The sequence below is a fragment of the Alternaria metachromatica genome (assembly GCF_023757995.1).
Source record: "Alternaria metachromatica strain BMP 0045 chromosome Unknown scaffold_6, whole genome shotgun sequence".
NCBI classification, from domain to species: Eukaryota; Fungi; Ascomycota; class Dothideomycetes; order Pleosporales; family Pleosporaceae; genus Alternaria; species Alternaria metachromatica.
In genome coordinates, this window is record NW_026055497.1 from 1,053,265 (window position 1) to 1,068,022 (window position 14,758).

Sequence of the window (14,758 nt, forward strand, 5' to 3'; positions counted from 1 at the left end):
AGCAAGCTGCTGGGTTAGTAGAGCTCGGAGGTAGCGAGGGATGTATGTAATGTACAGTGGGTGGGATGGAAGCCAAGTTTCCTTGGTGTTTGGCCCTGTTTACGCTAACGCCCGTCAACCCAGCAACGCTGCACGCGCCTCACGTGTTGCAGTTGCCAGGCGCACGCACCCCTGTCACTGCTCTTATCGATAGTCACGCCGATCTCCGCCGCCACTCGTCATCGCAGAGCCATAGTCACTTTCACCTCCACCATGTCGCCGTTACTGAGGACCTCTCCTTCTCGCCACAGCCATGGACGTCAAGAAGAAGCACGAGATCGAGGCCGCCCTCGCGACCGAAGCCCAGGCGATCTCCTCGGGCCAGCTCAAGGAAGAGAATCCGCTGGACACGAGCGAGGATTTCAGGGTCTTCTGTGAAGCATGCCGGCGGGGCGACTTGAAGGTTTGCCAGGAAATGATATCGACCGGGGTAAACATCAACGCAAGAGACAGGTTTGATTACACCCCACTTATCTTAGTAAGACAATCTCCGATTTCAAATCTAAACAATTCGCTATCCAATTCAGAGCGCTGACCGCTGAAGGCTAGTCTATGCGGTCACTACGAAGTCATACGCCTGCTCCTCGAGAACGGTGCACTCTGCGAACGCGACACGTTCCAAGGCGAGAGATGTCTATACAACGCGCTCAACGACCGTATACGTAACCTACTGCTATCCTACGACTATGCGAAATCCTCGAATCCCTTACAACCGCTGGCAGCACATATTACCTCGCTTCTCACGCGACCGTCGCCCAAGACAACAGACATCACAATAACAGCCTTCGGCCAAGAGTTCCACCTCCACAAATTCCTCCTCGCCGCACGATCGCCCTACTTTGCGAAGAAGCTCGAGACAGCGCCGAACACAACGTCGTGGAAACTTCCCAATACTATACCCGCCGAATCGCTAGGTGTGGCGTTGCAGTATTTGTACTTCCAGGAAGTCTCGATACGGAGAGCGTTACATGGTTTGAGTGACGAGCAGGAGCTGGTTGTGTTGAAAGGCATAGACAAGATTGGCAAGCAGCTGGAGATAGAACGCTTGTTTGAAGATATAACAGAAGTCTCCGATCGAAGATTATTACGCCAGCGAAGAGCAGAAGAATTAGAACGCGGCAGAGATCAGCTAGAGGGCTGGTTCAAGAACAACGTCCTCCGGCATAAAAGAGTCGTAGACACCGCAAAAGTGGACAGTATACAATGGGACCGGGAAAACTCCATCTTCGCCGATATATTACTGCGCGCCGATGACGATGACGAGGACCAAGACTCCGATGGCACAGATCGGTCACCAGGGCCGTCGGAGTCATCTACGCCGCCTGTGCGAAGCACACCGGGGCCTCTTCTAGGCATACCTGTCGGATCAGGTCGCTCACGTTCGAGGTCGCCGTCCCGCCAACGAGCGTCCCGTAAATCGACCATTTTCCCTGCGCATCGAGCTATGCTATTGCGCTCCGAATATTTCCTGACCATGTTCAGCTCGCAGTTCAAAGAAGCACAAGATACACCGCATTTGCAGATTGTAACCATTGACTGCTCGCCAGCCGTCCTGGAAACCATACTCACCTTTATGTACACCGAGCGCGCCGACTTCGGACTCGATATTGCCATCGACGTGCTCTTCGCTGCAGATCAGCTCTTCATCGAGAAGCTCAAGCAGCGCGCCGCCATCATCATCTCTGCGCTAGGCAATGGCGCAACCTCAGCAGTCGAGTCAGACAACCCACGGGGAGCTACAGATGCCGATGAGGCCGTGGATATTTACGAAGTTATTCGAGCCGGGTGGGATACAAGGGTGCAACGCCTCGAAGAATTTGCTGCGCGATACATCGCCTATCGACTGGAACACTACATCGACCAACCTGAGTTTGCAGAGCTGGTGCAAGAATCTGCGAATCGCGTCAAGGCACGTCAGGAGACTGACACTGTCGAACTTGTCGACGATATTCGCTACTACCTCTCGGAACGATTCAGGCTTCGCTTCGAAGACAGCGGGCTGGATGAGATGATGGATGAGAACGCAGCCATGCAAGCTAGTACCGAGGGAGATCTCGTTGACACAATGGGCGATCTCGCATTAGAAGACAGTGTACCCGACAGTGTACAGCAGGACGAGAACATCGCGGCGGTTGAGCAACAGATTGCTGCTGGTGTGATTAGGAATTTAGACGGCGAGGAAGTTGGTGATGAGTTTGCTCAGGATGCGATGAATTATCAAATCTTGCTGGGAAAGATAGACACCTTGCTAGAGAAGCTGAACTTGGATGCTTAGATAGCCAATCCAGTTAGGCCCGGGTAAATCCCTAGCGGTCTTGGAACTCATGTATTTTATTGGAGTACGCCACATTCTCATGATACCTTCAGCATTCACCTTTCACCCCCCAATTTGCAAAATCCTTCCTGGCACATTCCTCGGCCTCACGTCAACTTACGCTGTCATGCCTTCTCAATTGGTGGACGACTGCATCCGCCTGGACCTCCTGTGCCGGCTACGATGGAATCTGTTGACCGGCTGGCACGATATTGAGATTGTGGTGGGGTCCAAAGACGAAGAAAAGATTGTCCCGCTGATCGACCACCCCTATGCGAACGAAGAGATTAGCGAGCCTGGACTGAGCCGCATCGAGGTGAACAGCCGCGAATGTCTCGAAAAGTTCGACCTCTCGTACGATTCTAGCCCTGAGGAGGACGGCTATCGACCCCCACCTCCTCTAATCATCGAGAACGAAGACGGGAAGCACATCACGTTGCGGCAATTTGTTACCGAAGTACATGCCTATCTCAATGAGCATCTGGCTGAACTCAAGAGAGCCCAGCGCGTAATGGCCGCCGAGCCCTGGTCAGAAACGATGTTGTTCTACAGGCGCGCCTTGCCAAGAAGGACTGATGATGGTAACATCATCGTGAACGTCGAGATGATGCCTCGGGCGCCTGATGAGGAGACCAGGAAAAGGCTTTGGGCCGCTCAACTGAGACAAGCGGAACATTATGAAGGAAAGCGCCGACTCCGTCGGTAGTCTATCGAACCTATCCTGCCGAGGTGACATAGTCTATGAAATCGAGCGATGTCTCGCTCGTAGGCAAGACGCTGACCGAGAAGTGAAATCATGGTGAGGTGAAATTGTTCTACAGCAGGATCGTGCCGGAGATCATGGCGGTCAATGTCATCACCTTTTTCGAAGTCGTGCCTACGAGTGGAAGAGTGATCTAGATGAGTGCAAGCTGAAGTTTAGGACGCATGTGGTGAGAAATGGAAGCAGAAGATACGATTTCGGGGGACTGTTTAAACTGGCGGTTGGATTCTCATCGCGACTACGATTGGTGGACTTGATGGAGGGGTCGGTGTCTTGAGTCTTTGTTGTATGATTACATGTAGTTTTCTCGTCATTTCCAGATGATATCCGATGTTCATCGTCTCGGGCAAGAGCAGCTGTTGGTGACATCATGGTGGGGTAGCCGCGGTGCTCAGTTCCCCACCCAACCGTCGTTGACAGCTTGACAAATACCTTAGCAACTCATAATGCGCGTCATTGCCCGAACAACTTCACTTCTTCAATCTCCAATTGCTCGACTTTCACCTCAAAAGTTACTGAGAATTTCAATCGCGGTACCACGATCCTTTACACTTCATCAGACAGCACTTTCACGTAAACAAGGGCTATTCGCCATCTCCAAACAACAGACCGCAACGATGTCGACGGAATCTACACAGTCGCAGGCATGCTGCAACACACCCGCTGTAGTCAGCGAGGGCTACCAACCAAAGGGCGACTACATTGAGGCAGACGGACTGAAGACTTGTACGTTCCAGCACCACGACATCACCACGGACCGCAATTGACTTTCAACAGATCAAACCGGCCCGAAGGATGTAAAGCAAGGAATTCTAGTCGTCTACGACATCTTTGGATTCTTCAACCAGACACTCCAAGGTGCTGATATCTTGGCCTACACCGACAGCCAGAAGTACCAGGTCTTCATGCCTGACTTCTTCGACGGCAAGCCAGCCGACATCTCCTGGATGCCCCCGGACACCAAGGAGAAGGAGCAGAAGATGGGCGAGTTCTTCCAGTCGCAGGCTGCGCCCCCAAAGACTTTGCCGCGCATTCCGAAGATTGTCGATGAACTCACCCAGAAGTACGGAATTGAGAAGTGGGCTATCATCGGCTTCTGCTGGGGCGGAAAGGTATGGAAAAGCTGATTAGATTACCTCCCACGTATTGCCTAACACTATACAGATTGTCAACTTGTCTTCCATGGAAGGCACAAAGTTCAAGGTCGCAGCAGCATGCCACCCCGCCATGGTTGCCGGCGACGACGCGCCCGGCATCAAGATCCCATACATCATGCTTCCGTCAGGCGACGAATCAAAGGATGACGTCAAGAAATGGCAGGAGGGCATCAAGGTTCCTCACGTGGTTGAGTGGTTCCCAGACCAGATCCACGGCTGGATGGCGGCGCGCAGTGACCTTTCGCAGGAGAAGGTCAGGAAGGAGTACGAGCGCGGATACAAGATGGTGTTGGATTTCTTCCACAAGCATATGTGAGTTTAATGGAAGAGCTGCGGTAATGTAGGTAGAATGCTCATTCCGCTAGGGGTTCTGAGGCGAAGCTCTAGTATGAATACCGGTAATGTCGATACGAAACAATATAACGTAGGACAGAAGAACTTTTCTTCCTGGACTGTGACTGTGAGTGTGTTGTTAGCAGCCTTGGGTTTCCTAAATATAGGTATGGCTGCGCCAGCTATCCTATGCCCAGGCGGGTTAACCATCACCAAGTATCTAACCCATGGTCAATGTGGAAAAGGTCCGAAGTAATGGCAACAAAGGTTGCAAGAGTAGAGTTACGGGTAGGTGTGGGGCTCAACACGTGGGGTTAGGTACTCTGGGGCCGCCAGCCGCGTGCATTGGCGTAGAACGGCGGTTGGGAGACCGAGGGCATGTCGGCAATTGATCACGTTGCGGATGGCCATGTCGCAGGTTATCTAGAAGCATTGGGCAGACTTCGGCGCATTTTTGTCGCGACATTTACCTTCAGTGTTTCTCTGCGCATCTTTCACGTACATTCTTCATTCATAGACATACAAGGAAGATCTCATCATGGCTCTCCCGATCGGTGCGTGTTCCCATCTCGTGTAGCGGCCGTGGCGCGCTTGTCGTCCCATCCAGCTCCCGACCATCTCTACACGACCGTTATCGTACATGTTAGCTAACGAAGGTTTGAAGCACCTCAAGCTGTAGCAGGCGCAATCGCAGGCGTTACTGCCGCTGCAGCCTACATCGACGCCAAATACCACATCACCAAAGACCTCAAGGGCCAACGCGTCCTGAAAGCGGCCGCGCGCGATCTCGAGAAGAATGGTAAGCCGAAGCTGCGTATGCCTCCTACCACCCACGTTCTAACAAGACAACAGCACAAGGCAGAGGCCAATCTCTGTGGTACCAATTCGAAGCCCAAGTACACCGCCTGCCCTCGACCGAAGAATGCATCTGGTCCCGAACCGGCTGCTACACCTGGGCCGAAACCTACGCGAACGCCTGCCGATACGGCCAATACCTCCGCCAGAATGGAGTCGTTCCCGGGCAGCTCTTTGCCATGTACATGATGAACCGGCCGGAGTTCCTCTTTGCACATCTGGGTAGCTGGAGCATAGGAAGCGCGCCGGCGTGGATCAACTACAACCTCGCAGGCGATGCGCTGGTGCACTGCTTGAAAGTCAGCGGCGCCAAGGTGCTGCTTGTGGATGAAGACCAGGAGTGCAGAGACCGCATCGAAGCTGTCAGGGAGAGGTTGGAGAGCGAGCTGGGCATGACTGTACTGGTCTTGGACACCGGGTTGAAGGGAGAGATATCGAGGCTGGAACCTACTAAGCCTGAGGATGAGCTTAGGGCGGGCATGAATGGAAAGTTCCCGCTCTTCCTGTTCTATACAAGGTTAGTTACCGCCGCTGTGCTGTGAAGAGGACAATGCTAACTACAACAGTGGCACAACTGGACACCCGAAAGCTTGCCCCTTCGAGACGCAAAGAGCCGTTGGTTTGACACAGCGTGTGGGTGCTATGGGACTAAAAACAGGACCGAACGGCGATAGGTGGTATGTTTGCATGCCGCTATACCACGGTACGGGAGGCACGACGGCACTCGTCTGCATGGTCACCGGCCTTACATGCTGTATCGGCACCAAGTTCTCTACATCGAAATTCTGGACCGACGTACGCGATTCGAGATCTACCGCCATTGTCTACGTAGGAGAGACAGCTCGTTACCTTCTCAACGCCCCTCCTAGCGACCTCGACCGGAAACACAATGTTAGAGCCATGTTCGGCAATGGTCTTCGTCCCGATGTATGGCAGCGCTTTGTCGATCGCTTCGGCATCGAGATCGTCGGCGAGTTCTTCAACAGCACAGAGGGCGTCATGGCGCTTTTCAATGGCTCGCGTGGGCCTTTCACAGCAACTTCAGTTGGACACCAGGGTATCATCGAGCGCTGGCGCTCCCATAACACTTACGTCCCAGTCGAGATCGATTTCGTAACCGGAGACCTCTTGCGCGATCCTAAGACCGGATTCTGCAAACGCAAGTCCTACGAGGAGGGCAGTGAGATCCTCGTACAGATGCCGAGCGAGCAAGCCTTTGTCGGCTACTGGAACAACCCGGATGCTACTGAGAAACGCTTCGAACGCAATGTTTTCAGGAAAGGCGACTTGTATTACCGTACAGGCGACGCTCTCCGCCGCGACGCCGACGGCCGCTGGTTCTTCATGGACCGCCTCGGCGACACCTTCCGCTGGAAATCGGAGAACGTGAGCACAGCTGAAGTCAGCGAGGCACTTGGCTCTTTCCCCGGGATTCAAGAAGCAAACGTCTATGGTGTCGAAGTGCCTGGCTACGACGGCCGCGCAGGATGTGCAGCCATCTACATCGACCCCGCACATCTCGACTCATTCAACTTCAACGCGCTACTTGCGCACGCGAAGGAGAAGCTGCCGAAATACGCAGTGCCTGTTTTCTTGAGGATACAGAAACAGCAAACTACGATGCACAACAACAAGCAGAACAAAGTTCCGCTGAGGAATGATGGTATCGATCTGAGGAAGCTTATGGAGAGGGCGGATAAAGAGGCGAGGGAGCAAGGAAAGGAAGAGGCGGAATACGATACCATGTACTGGCACCCGACTGCTCTTGGGTCTGGAAAAGGCAAGAGTGGCGGTGATGATGGATATGTTGTATTCACCATGGCGGATTGGGATTTGCTGAAGGGAAGTGTAGATGTAGAGGGTGGTGCCAAGCTGTAAGGTTCCCCAGTATATAATTGCTTTTAGTCTGTAAATCGTAGCGTCTTCGTTCTGTAATAAACATCATGTCTGCGAACACGCGTGAGCCATGACTGGGTTTGTTTGTGACACTGTCGCGTCTTCATTGTCGTTTCACTTCTCTTCCATCAACGTAGGCTCGAACTTCTCCTTCCTGGCCTGCACAGCACCAGAGGCCTTCCACGCAGACAGAATCAAGTCCACAATAGCATCCACACCTTGGTCCCTCTTGACGACCGCAAAGATAGTCGGTCCACCCTCACGCATCCTCCTGCTATCCCGCTCCATAACACCCAGATCCGCACCGACCGCCTCGGCAAGATCGATCTTGTTGACGACCAGCAGGTCTGATTGCGTGATACCCGGACCACCCTTCCTGGGGATCTTATCACCACCCGAGACATCGATAACGTAGATGATGAAGTCAGCGAGTTCGCGCGAGTAGTTGGCAGCGAGATTGTCGCCGCCGGACTCGATGAGCAGGAGGTCCGTGTTGAACTTTTGGTGCAAGTTGGTGAGCGTCATGAGGTTGACGGAGATGTCTTCGCGGACAGCGGCATGGGGACAGCCTCCCGTTTCGACAGCGACGATGCGCTCACTATACTCGTGTCAAACATGCCCCGGCAATGTGCGTATTGTGGCTGCTCTTACGCGGGCAAGGCGTTGTTCTTGGTGAGGAACTCGCAGTCTTCTCGCGTGAAGATGTCGTTTGTTACCGCGGCTATAGAGAAGCGCGTTCGGAGATGTTTGCAGAGGGCTAGCATGAGGGCTGTCTTGCCCGAGCCTACTGGTCTAGGCTGGTCAGTATCATGAGAATATAGTACATCTTGCCATGCCAACCCTGCATCATGTCAGCCGAGCAGTATATTGACATTTACGTGTCACACGGGGTCCATCGTACCCTCCAATTCCGATAGTGAAGGACCGGTCTTCCCAGTCTCTTCCCTCGATGATGGGCAGCTCGCGGCCCAGGTAGCTCCCCGGCCCATCGAGGATCTCATGCGTGTGGCCGTGATCCGCAGCCTCGTGCGAATGCGAATGCGACGCGCCTTCGTGTGAGTGGCCGGTAGACATTGTTGTATGATGTAGTATGACTATCAATCAACAGAGGAAGCCAGCAAGCAGGAGTGAAGCTCGAGGATCTCCATGGTGGGGCACGACACGACGAGAGACGTGGGGTTCAATCCGGCGCAACCCTGGTAGCGAAGCTTCACTCAATAACACCGGCGATAGGCTGACAGGCGACGACACGCCGCTCGCATGAACAACACTCACGACCATATCAAAGGCCAATTCAATGCAGCGGTGATTGTCATTACCGTAGCGTGCCACGACTCGAATAAGGCGTCCTTAATCGGAGGATACGGGAGTGCTCGGACCATGGCGCGAGGGATCATTGCTGCTGCCCCTGCATCTTCATCACGATCCTCGGCACCCGCGATATGATTACCAGCTATAGTTCCCTTCTCTGAATTTCACGGACCAGCATGTTCCCACATGGACCTGTCGTTCCTGGTCGGCGGCGCATATGAGCTTGCGTACCATTGGGAAAGGAGGATGAGGTGCCGGAGCAACTTTCGCTTCTTCAATCCTTCAATGTCGCCCAGACCCGCCACACAGCCACGGCAATGGATATGCAGTTAATTTCCACGCCTGCGAGCCTCCCTATGCGGTGGCCCTGGTACCTGCAGGTGACATGACGCAGGATTTCGCAGCTCTATGTAAAGCCAGCGCAGCACCCGCAAGCTTGTGGACCCTGTTTTCTCAATGCCCTTGCGTTTTCAGGTTTCTACGTCTTAATCGAGATCGTGCGGTTTGGAGATATTTCCCCATACGGTAGACCTCTTCCTGCTTTAAGGATAGTCGTTCCCTTCTGAAACTCACCTTCGTTGCTCGCCTGCTTTCCCCGCTTCCTCTTGTTTGTTTGTTTTTGCGATTCTATACGCGTATTTTTCTGGTGTAATGTCTAACATGGCTGTCTCGTGGGAGAAATCGACACATGGGTCTCTCACGTTATGGGACATCGATCGCGAATTCCAAGATGCGCATGAGGCGTACGAACAGTGGCAGGCGCGGCATCGTCGCACGCGTTCCAAATGGTTGTGTCTCGGCACGAAGAACCGCGACGATGCTGTTGGCAAAGCTCTGCGCCTAGGGGGACAGATTCAAAGGATCATGGAGCAAGGAAAAGCAAGATTTGGGGCGCGATTCGAGGAAGGCGACAGTAAGTACGCGGTTCAACCCCGAGATGATAGAGACTGACCATGTGTAGCAAAATGCAACACCATCCTCTCAGCACAACTCCTGCGAATCCAATACGAAATCAGACAACCACTTTACGACAGCGTTTTCTCTTCGACACCAACGATACCCATTGACGACATAATTACGACCGCCAAAAGCGTCCGTCGCGCCTGCCTTACTGCCCTACGCGAACAATACGCACGCCTCGAATCGCCAATCCTATCGCCCATTCTACCCCCTCCACGTTTCAGAGTAGAGTTCTGCCCATTCGCAGACAACCTGCGGAAAGACCTCAAAGAGTCCAAATCGAGCACACTACGCGCCAAGAAAGCTTTCCCACACGATAAACACGACGACCGCGAGATATGCCCACACTGCGATGCGTGCATATCCGTTGCCGCTCACTCCGGACTGCCCGCATCCAGATGTATACTCTTCACCTCGCACATTGCGCTCGACACAATGGCGACAAACGACAAAGCGACCTTTGCATGCAACAGCTGCTACAAGACCTTTGACGATTCCTACGCCTTCCTAGATCATTACTTCCAGAAGCAAATCGGGAGTGAGAGGAGTTGCTTACGGCTGTCCGTACAGAGGAGCTCGAGCTGGTTCTTGAACGAGCAGTTTCTCGACAGCGACCCTTCGATCGTTGAGCAGTGCCTGAAGAATTGTATGGCAAGAGAGACTATGCGGGGTAGAGGCCATAAGAAGATGAAGAGCCAGATTACCATACGACAAGTACATTCAAGCGGGAACGATTGAAGTTTTCCCAACCGGAGACGATAGCACGACCACATATCACGCCACAACTGGCAAGAGCAAAACGACGAAGCAAAGCAACATTCGTCAGCATTACACGATCAGTTGTATACGAATGCGTCATTTCGTATCGCCAACATCCAATCGAGTCGCAATGCGACAACAGAGACCTTACACATACCGTCTCACGACCCGCACACAAGTTCCGCTCCAAAGCCAAAGCTTTGGTATGAACGCGGACGGAACGCCGCATTCTCCGCCTCTTCCTCTTCTTGTACCATGCATACTTTTTTCTGTACACATACGTTTACTCTTATGTCTAATGCCCTAATGTCTTTGTCAAGGAATTCTAGATCGTAGCAGAGTACGTCACGAGCACGATAAATACGAACACGAATCTATAGTTGCGCATCAAAACCCCAACGCAAGCTCAGCTCAATGAATACAAATACTTTCTTAAGCATATACACACGATCAGCGTACCATTCCTATGTATCCAGCGCTTCTTCACACCGCGCGCCGCACCCTCACATAACACAGCGACGATCACACCCGTCGCATAAACAGCGCAAGCCGTGCTACCCGCATGCCCAGACACACGTCAGATGGGCATCCCGGTTTCACATTGGCAACGAACGCAAACGCAGCTCGCAGAAGGAAAGGGAAAAGGACCGAGAAAGATAGCTTCATCTCCTCGGCCCTTTTTCCGCGCGGAACTTTCCCTCGAGCATCTTGCTCATCACCTAACTTCCAAGCAATCGGTCTGATATCGCCAGACTGCAGTATGGGGACATGTACAATGATCGCAACTCTACCCGCGTGAGCTGGCGATCTACCAACTGCGATACTCATCACCCAACTGTTCGTTCCCCAAGAATCGGGAATCGGGGAATGAGCAGGACATATGCGCCACACCCACAGAACTCTATCCTATCCACCTAAGACTACTATCAAGCCGACCTACCCGTCTTGTATCCGGCCACTTCTTTCCTTTGCCTTTGCCTTACTGCACATACACATCTACTCAGCGTTCGTAAAACGAACGCGCCAGCGACGCGCAACCACATGAAACCACATCTGTCCGTGGGTCACTCACTCGGCGAAACCCCACCGTAATACGTCTTGGCTTTCTTACGTATGGATGCGCCTGGGTACGAGATTATTCCGCTCATCACGAGAGGATTATTACGAACGACTGCTTGGGGTTCTTGGTGCATTGCGTGTTGGTGTTGGGCTTGGCGGTTGTGATGGGGATACCTGGTTTGTGTCACTGTGGAGGGTTGGTGGGATGATTTACTCACTACGAGGAATGCGCGTGTCTACTCAGTGATGAGCAAGATGATGTAGACAAAGGTTAGGCTTATATTAAGAGATTCTTAGCTCATCACCCCTCACAAGACCTTCAATTCCACTGCCCAAACATGTACTCTGTTTACACCCTCCAACATTCCACCACCGCCCTTGCTTTTCCCACCCCTTCCTTCTATCCCAACCCCAAGCCCGAGCGGAGCCCCATAGCGCAAACAGCGTATCCGCGGCGGAACCTGGGCGGTATTGGCACGAGTCTTGGACGGCAAGTCTGCCGCAAGAAGAAGTCCACGTTGCGGTGAGCAGATAACGTGTCGAAACACATGTAGCGGAATGGGCGGAGCGGCGGTAAGCATTGGGCTGTTAACATGCTCAATCCCCATGTGTGGCTTGCAATTAGATTGGATCGGGCGGTCGGGGCAACTGGATTTCCGCTCTCTGGGTGCCATGCGTCTTGGACGCGTGTGGCGTTGCTCGAAGCATTGGAGGGGCCGAGGGGCTGAGTTCGGGTGAGTTTGCGCCTGGACTCCTTGGTAAGGCGTGGGTAGTGGCTTGGAAGCGCGGGTAACCTGCTTGGAAATGTAACGATGTAAAGTGTTTCGTACGAGGTAAGCTGTCAATTGCGAGTAACATGTGCGAGAGATGTTGTAGAGATGTTGTGGTATTCGAGGAAAATGGGGTATATCATGTCGAGCTCCGTTTGCTCTCCTACTCTTACACAGAGAGGCCCAATAACGCCGTGCTGTCATCCCAGATCAGCAGTCCTTCATGTCCGATGCCCCTAAAACAAAAGTACGCCATGGTATATGCCGCTTAAACATCGCTCGTCCCATCACTGAGCGAACGGTAAAAACAAAAACTCGTCGTCGTAGCAATAGCCTTCTCTTCAAACATGCGTCTCTCGCAGTCCCCTTGAGAGCCATCGTTCCCACCAGTTCCGTACGCCGACGATGCTCTCTTTGCCATCGTTGTGTCCGTCGTGACCTCCAGGGTCTCCTAATATCAACGAGAAAAACCAGAATCCTGCAGCGGTCCATGCGGCGATTGCGACACCGAATGCGACGATTGGTGAAAACAGGTGAATGACGACGAGCATGGGCGCGCTGTAACCAGTCGTTGAGTCGTGGGAATAGACGAGGTGTAGCTGCAAGTTCAGCGCTGGTGCGAGGAAGGCTGTGATTTGTTCCGAGAATGATGGGCGTTTGGTGCAGAATCGCAATGGTGCTAGTGCGAGTGAGATCAGGAGGGCGAAGATCGTCCAGAGAGCGATGGCGCCGGAGAGGAAAGCACAGGGGCCGCAAAGCCAAAACTGCATTTTGTTAGCCACGCTCCATAAGGCTTCGAGAAAGTAGAACACATACCAGTAATTGCCATGCCTTCTCCTCTGGGCCTTTCTCATGGTAGGCACCTTTGTCGTAGACGATCGCATCGCCGTCTGGTCCAGCCGCAGACACACGGTTTGGAGATCGGCGGCCTTGCGACGAACCGTAGCCATGCTTCTCGGGATCAAGATGCGCTTGTTGTGGATATTGTATGCTTCCTCGTTCTATCTCTGATCTGCTGGAGTATCGGATCTCTGCTGTTGAGTTGCGTTGTTGGCCGATCGAGGAGATGCTGCTGCAGGGGCTTGGCGCAGAGGATGCCTTTGGCGAGAACGGGTGCGAGATGACGGAATCATGGCCACGGCCAAAACTCGACTTGCTGTGACGGTCTATGCGGATGGTCTGTTGTCGCTGGTATGGCTCCTTCTCGTTGTATGCGTAGTTGTACTCGTCGGGCGATGTGTTGGTTGATAGCTGGTGCAGCGGTTGGCTCTGCTGGGGGGGAGTGGCCGAACATGACACCGGCGGACGCTGGGATTCCATTGCCGGCAATTGGTAGTCGACGTCACTGGTTGACGGGCATCAGACGACCCTTTGAGACATGCGAAGTCGATGAGGTGCCGGGCATGTTATAGAAGAGGCGGAGACTTCCCTCAGGAGAGGCAAGACTCTTGTTACATACAATTACGCTCTCAAGACCTTGGGAGAAGGTCTTGGGCTTGGCTTTCATCCCCAAGGCTCGGCATTGGGGCTGGGCAGAGCATCTCAAGACGGGGACGGCCAATCACGGCTCGCGTGGGCGGTCCCAGCGCAACTCTCTTCCAGACGCCGCTCAGACCAAAGACGGAATTCGCGGCAGCGACCTGGCCTCATGTCGTTGGAGCCCCCAGCTCTCATCTTTATCATCTTCGCCCTTTGTCTTGGCTCGCGCCGACGATGCTGAGCAACGCTGAGCAAACGGACCGTCGCACGCTGGTGCACCTCGTCGTCGTGTGCAATGCCCTCTGAGAACGCGCCAAGCCGGAAACAAGCGCTACCATGGTCCGCCTAGGCTGTTCGCTGGATGCGTGAAGCTGTGCCTAGGAAATATTGAACCCACGGATCGTGGACTGTTGTACCATAGGCATGACACCCCACAAGAATCCAATGCGGTTCTCCAATCCGCCTAGATGACGGAGGGGACCACAGAGGCGCGGCTGGTTACGGCCCCGCGGTGCAACGTCGCGAGCACTCCTTGTGTCGCATCGCCAATCCAAGTCGGAACGGCGGAGCGCATTTGATAGCGCTTGTTGGCGGAAATAGCTGCAAGTTGCTTTGCAGAGTCTGAATCCGGGCTCCAAGCGTGGCTGAAACGAAGTTGGCCTTGCTGATCTCGATCTTGGCATTGGCACATGAGAAGCTCAGATACTCTGTTGAAGGCGCCAGTTGTCCTGGCGTCCGCTGGCTATGCTGGCTTGGTCTCTATCAGGTGCTTTGTTTTGACCTGAATAAGCCCGTCGCTTTCTCGGCATGCTGTTCGCACCCTGATCGAAGGGACAGTTGTGACCGGCTCAAACCTACCATTCCTTTGGTAATGCCTCATGCCATACAGCACGAAGCGCTGCCAGTGACGTCCACCTCAGTGTTGTTGCATTCACCGCGTGCTCCTTGGCATCGGATTCATTAGTGATCTGGCGATAAGCGTTCTGCTGCAGCCACAGCCGGTGGTAATACACAGCATGGCGGAGTTGTGTTCCGCCCCGCGGACAACGTTAGCGAACCGGGT

At 53.5% G+C, this 14,758-nt stretch overlaps 7 protein-coding genes across 7 annotated transcripts; 5 read left to right on the forward strand and 2 right to left on the reverse strand.

Moving 5' to 3' along the window:
• Positions 1-292: 292 nt before the first annotated feature.
• On the forward strand, positions 293-2,314 carry J4E83_003922 (uncharacterized protein; the record flags this gene model as incomplete). Its single annotated transcript, XM_049330854.1, has 2 exons — positions 293-517; positions 584-2,314. 2 exons carry the CDS (start codon positions 293-295, stop codon positions 2,312-2,314), a joined length of 1,956 nt encoding a protein of 651 aa, XP_049190271.1.
• A 166-nt stretch (positions 2,315-2,480) lies between these two features.
• On the forward strand, positions 2,481-3,059 carry J4E83_003923 (uncharacterized protein; the record flags this gene model as incomplete). The annotated part of the gene is made up of 1 exon (XM_049330855.1): positions 2,481-3,059. The coding sequence occupies one exon, from the start codon at positions 2,481-2,483 to the stop codon at positions 3,057-3,059; it is 579 nt and encodes a 192-aa protein (XP_049190272.1).
• A 674-nt stretch (positions 3,060-3,733) lies between these two features.
• Positions 3,734-4,589, forward strand: J4E83_003924 (uncharacterized protein; the record flags this gene model as incomplete). The annotated part of the gene is made up of 3 exons (XM_049330856.1): positions 3,734-3,842; positions 3,894-4,228; positions 4,281-4,589. 3 exons carry the CDS (start codon positions 3,734-3,736, stop codon positions 4,587-4,589), a joined length of 753 nt encoding a protein of 250 aa, XP_049190273.1.
• Positions 4,590-5,144: 555 nt separating this feature from the next.
• Positions 5,145-7,339, forward strand: J4E83_003925 (putative NRPS-like protein biosynthetic cluster; the record flags this gene model as incomplete). Its single annotated transcript, XM_049330857.1, has 4 exons — positions 5,145-5,160; positions 5,319-5,405; positions 5,459-5,978; positions 6,028-7,339. The coding sequence occupies 4 exons, from the start codon at positions 5,145-5,147 to the stop codon at positions 7,337-7,339; spliced, it is 1,935 nt and encodes a 644-aa protein (XP_049190274.1).
• A 132-nt stretch (positions 7,340-7,471) lies between these two features.
• J4E83_003926 (uncharacterized protein) lies at positions 7,472-8,431 on the reverse strand (the record flags this gene model as incomplete). Its single annotated transcript, XM_049330858.1, has 3 exons — positions 7,472-7,955; positions 8,009-8,149; positions 8,259-8,431. 3 exons carry the CDS (start codon positions 8,429-8,431, stop codon positions 7,472-7,474), a joined length of 798 nt encoding a protein of 265 aa, XP_049190275.1.
• Positions 8,432-9,328: 897 nt separating this feature from the next.
• J4E83_003927 (uncharacterized protein) lies at positions 9,329-10,366 on the forward strand (the record flags this gene model as incomplete). The annotated part of the gene is made up of 2 exons (XM_049330859.1): positions 9,329-9,581; positions 9,630-10,366. 2 exons carry the CDS (start codon positions 9,329-9,331, stop codon positions 10,364-10,366), a joined length of 990 nt encoding a protein of 329 aa, XP_049190276.1.
• A 2,191-nt stretch (positions 10,367-12,557) lies between these two features.
• J4E83_003928 (uncharacterized protein) lies at positions 12,558-13,536 on the reverse strand (the record flags this gene model as incomplete). Its single annotated transcript, XM_049330860.1, has 2 exons — positions 12,558-12,980; positions 13,033-13,536. 2 exons carry the CDS (start codon positions 13,534-13,536, stop codon positions 12,558-12,560), a joined length of 927 nt encoding a protein of 308 aa, XP_049190277.1.
• Between the last annotated feature and the right edge of the window lie 1,222 nt (positions 13,537-14,758).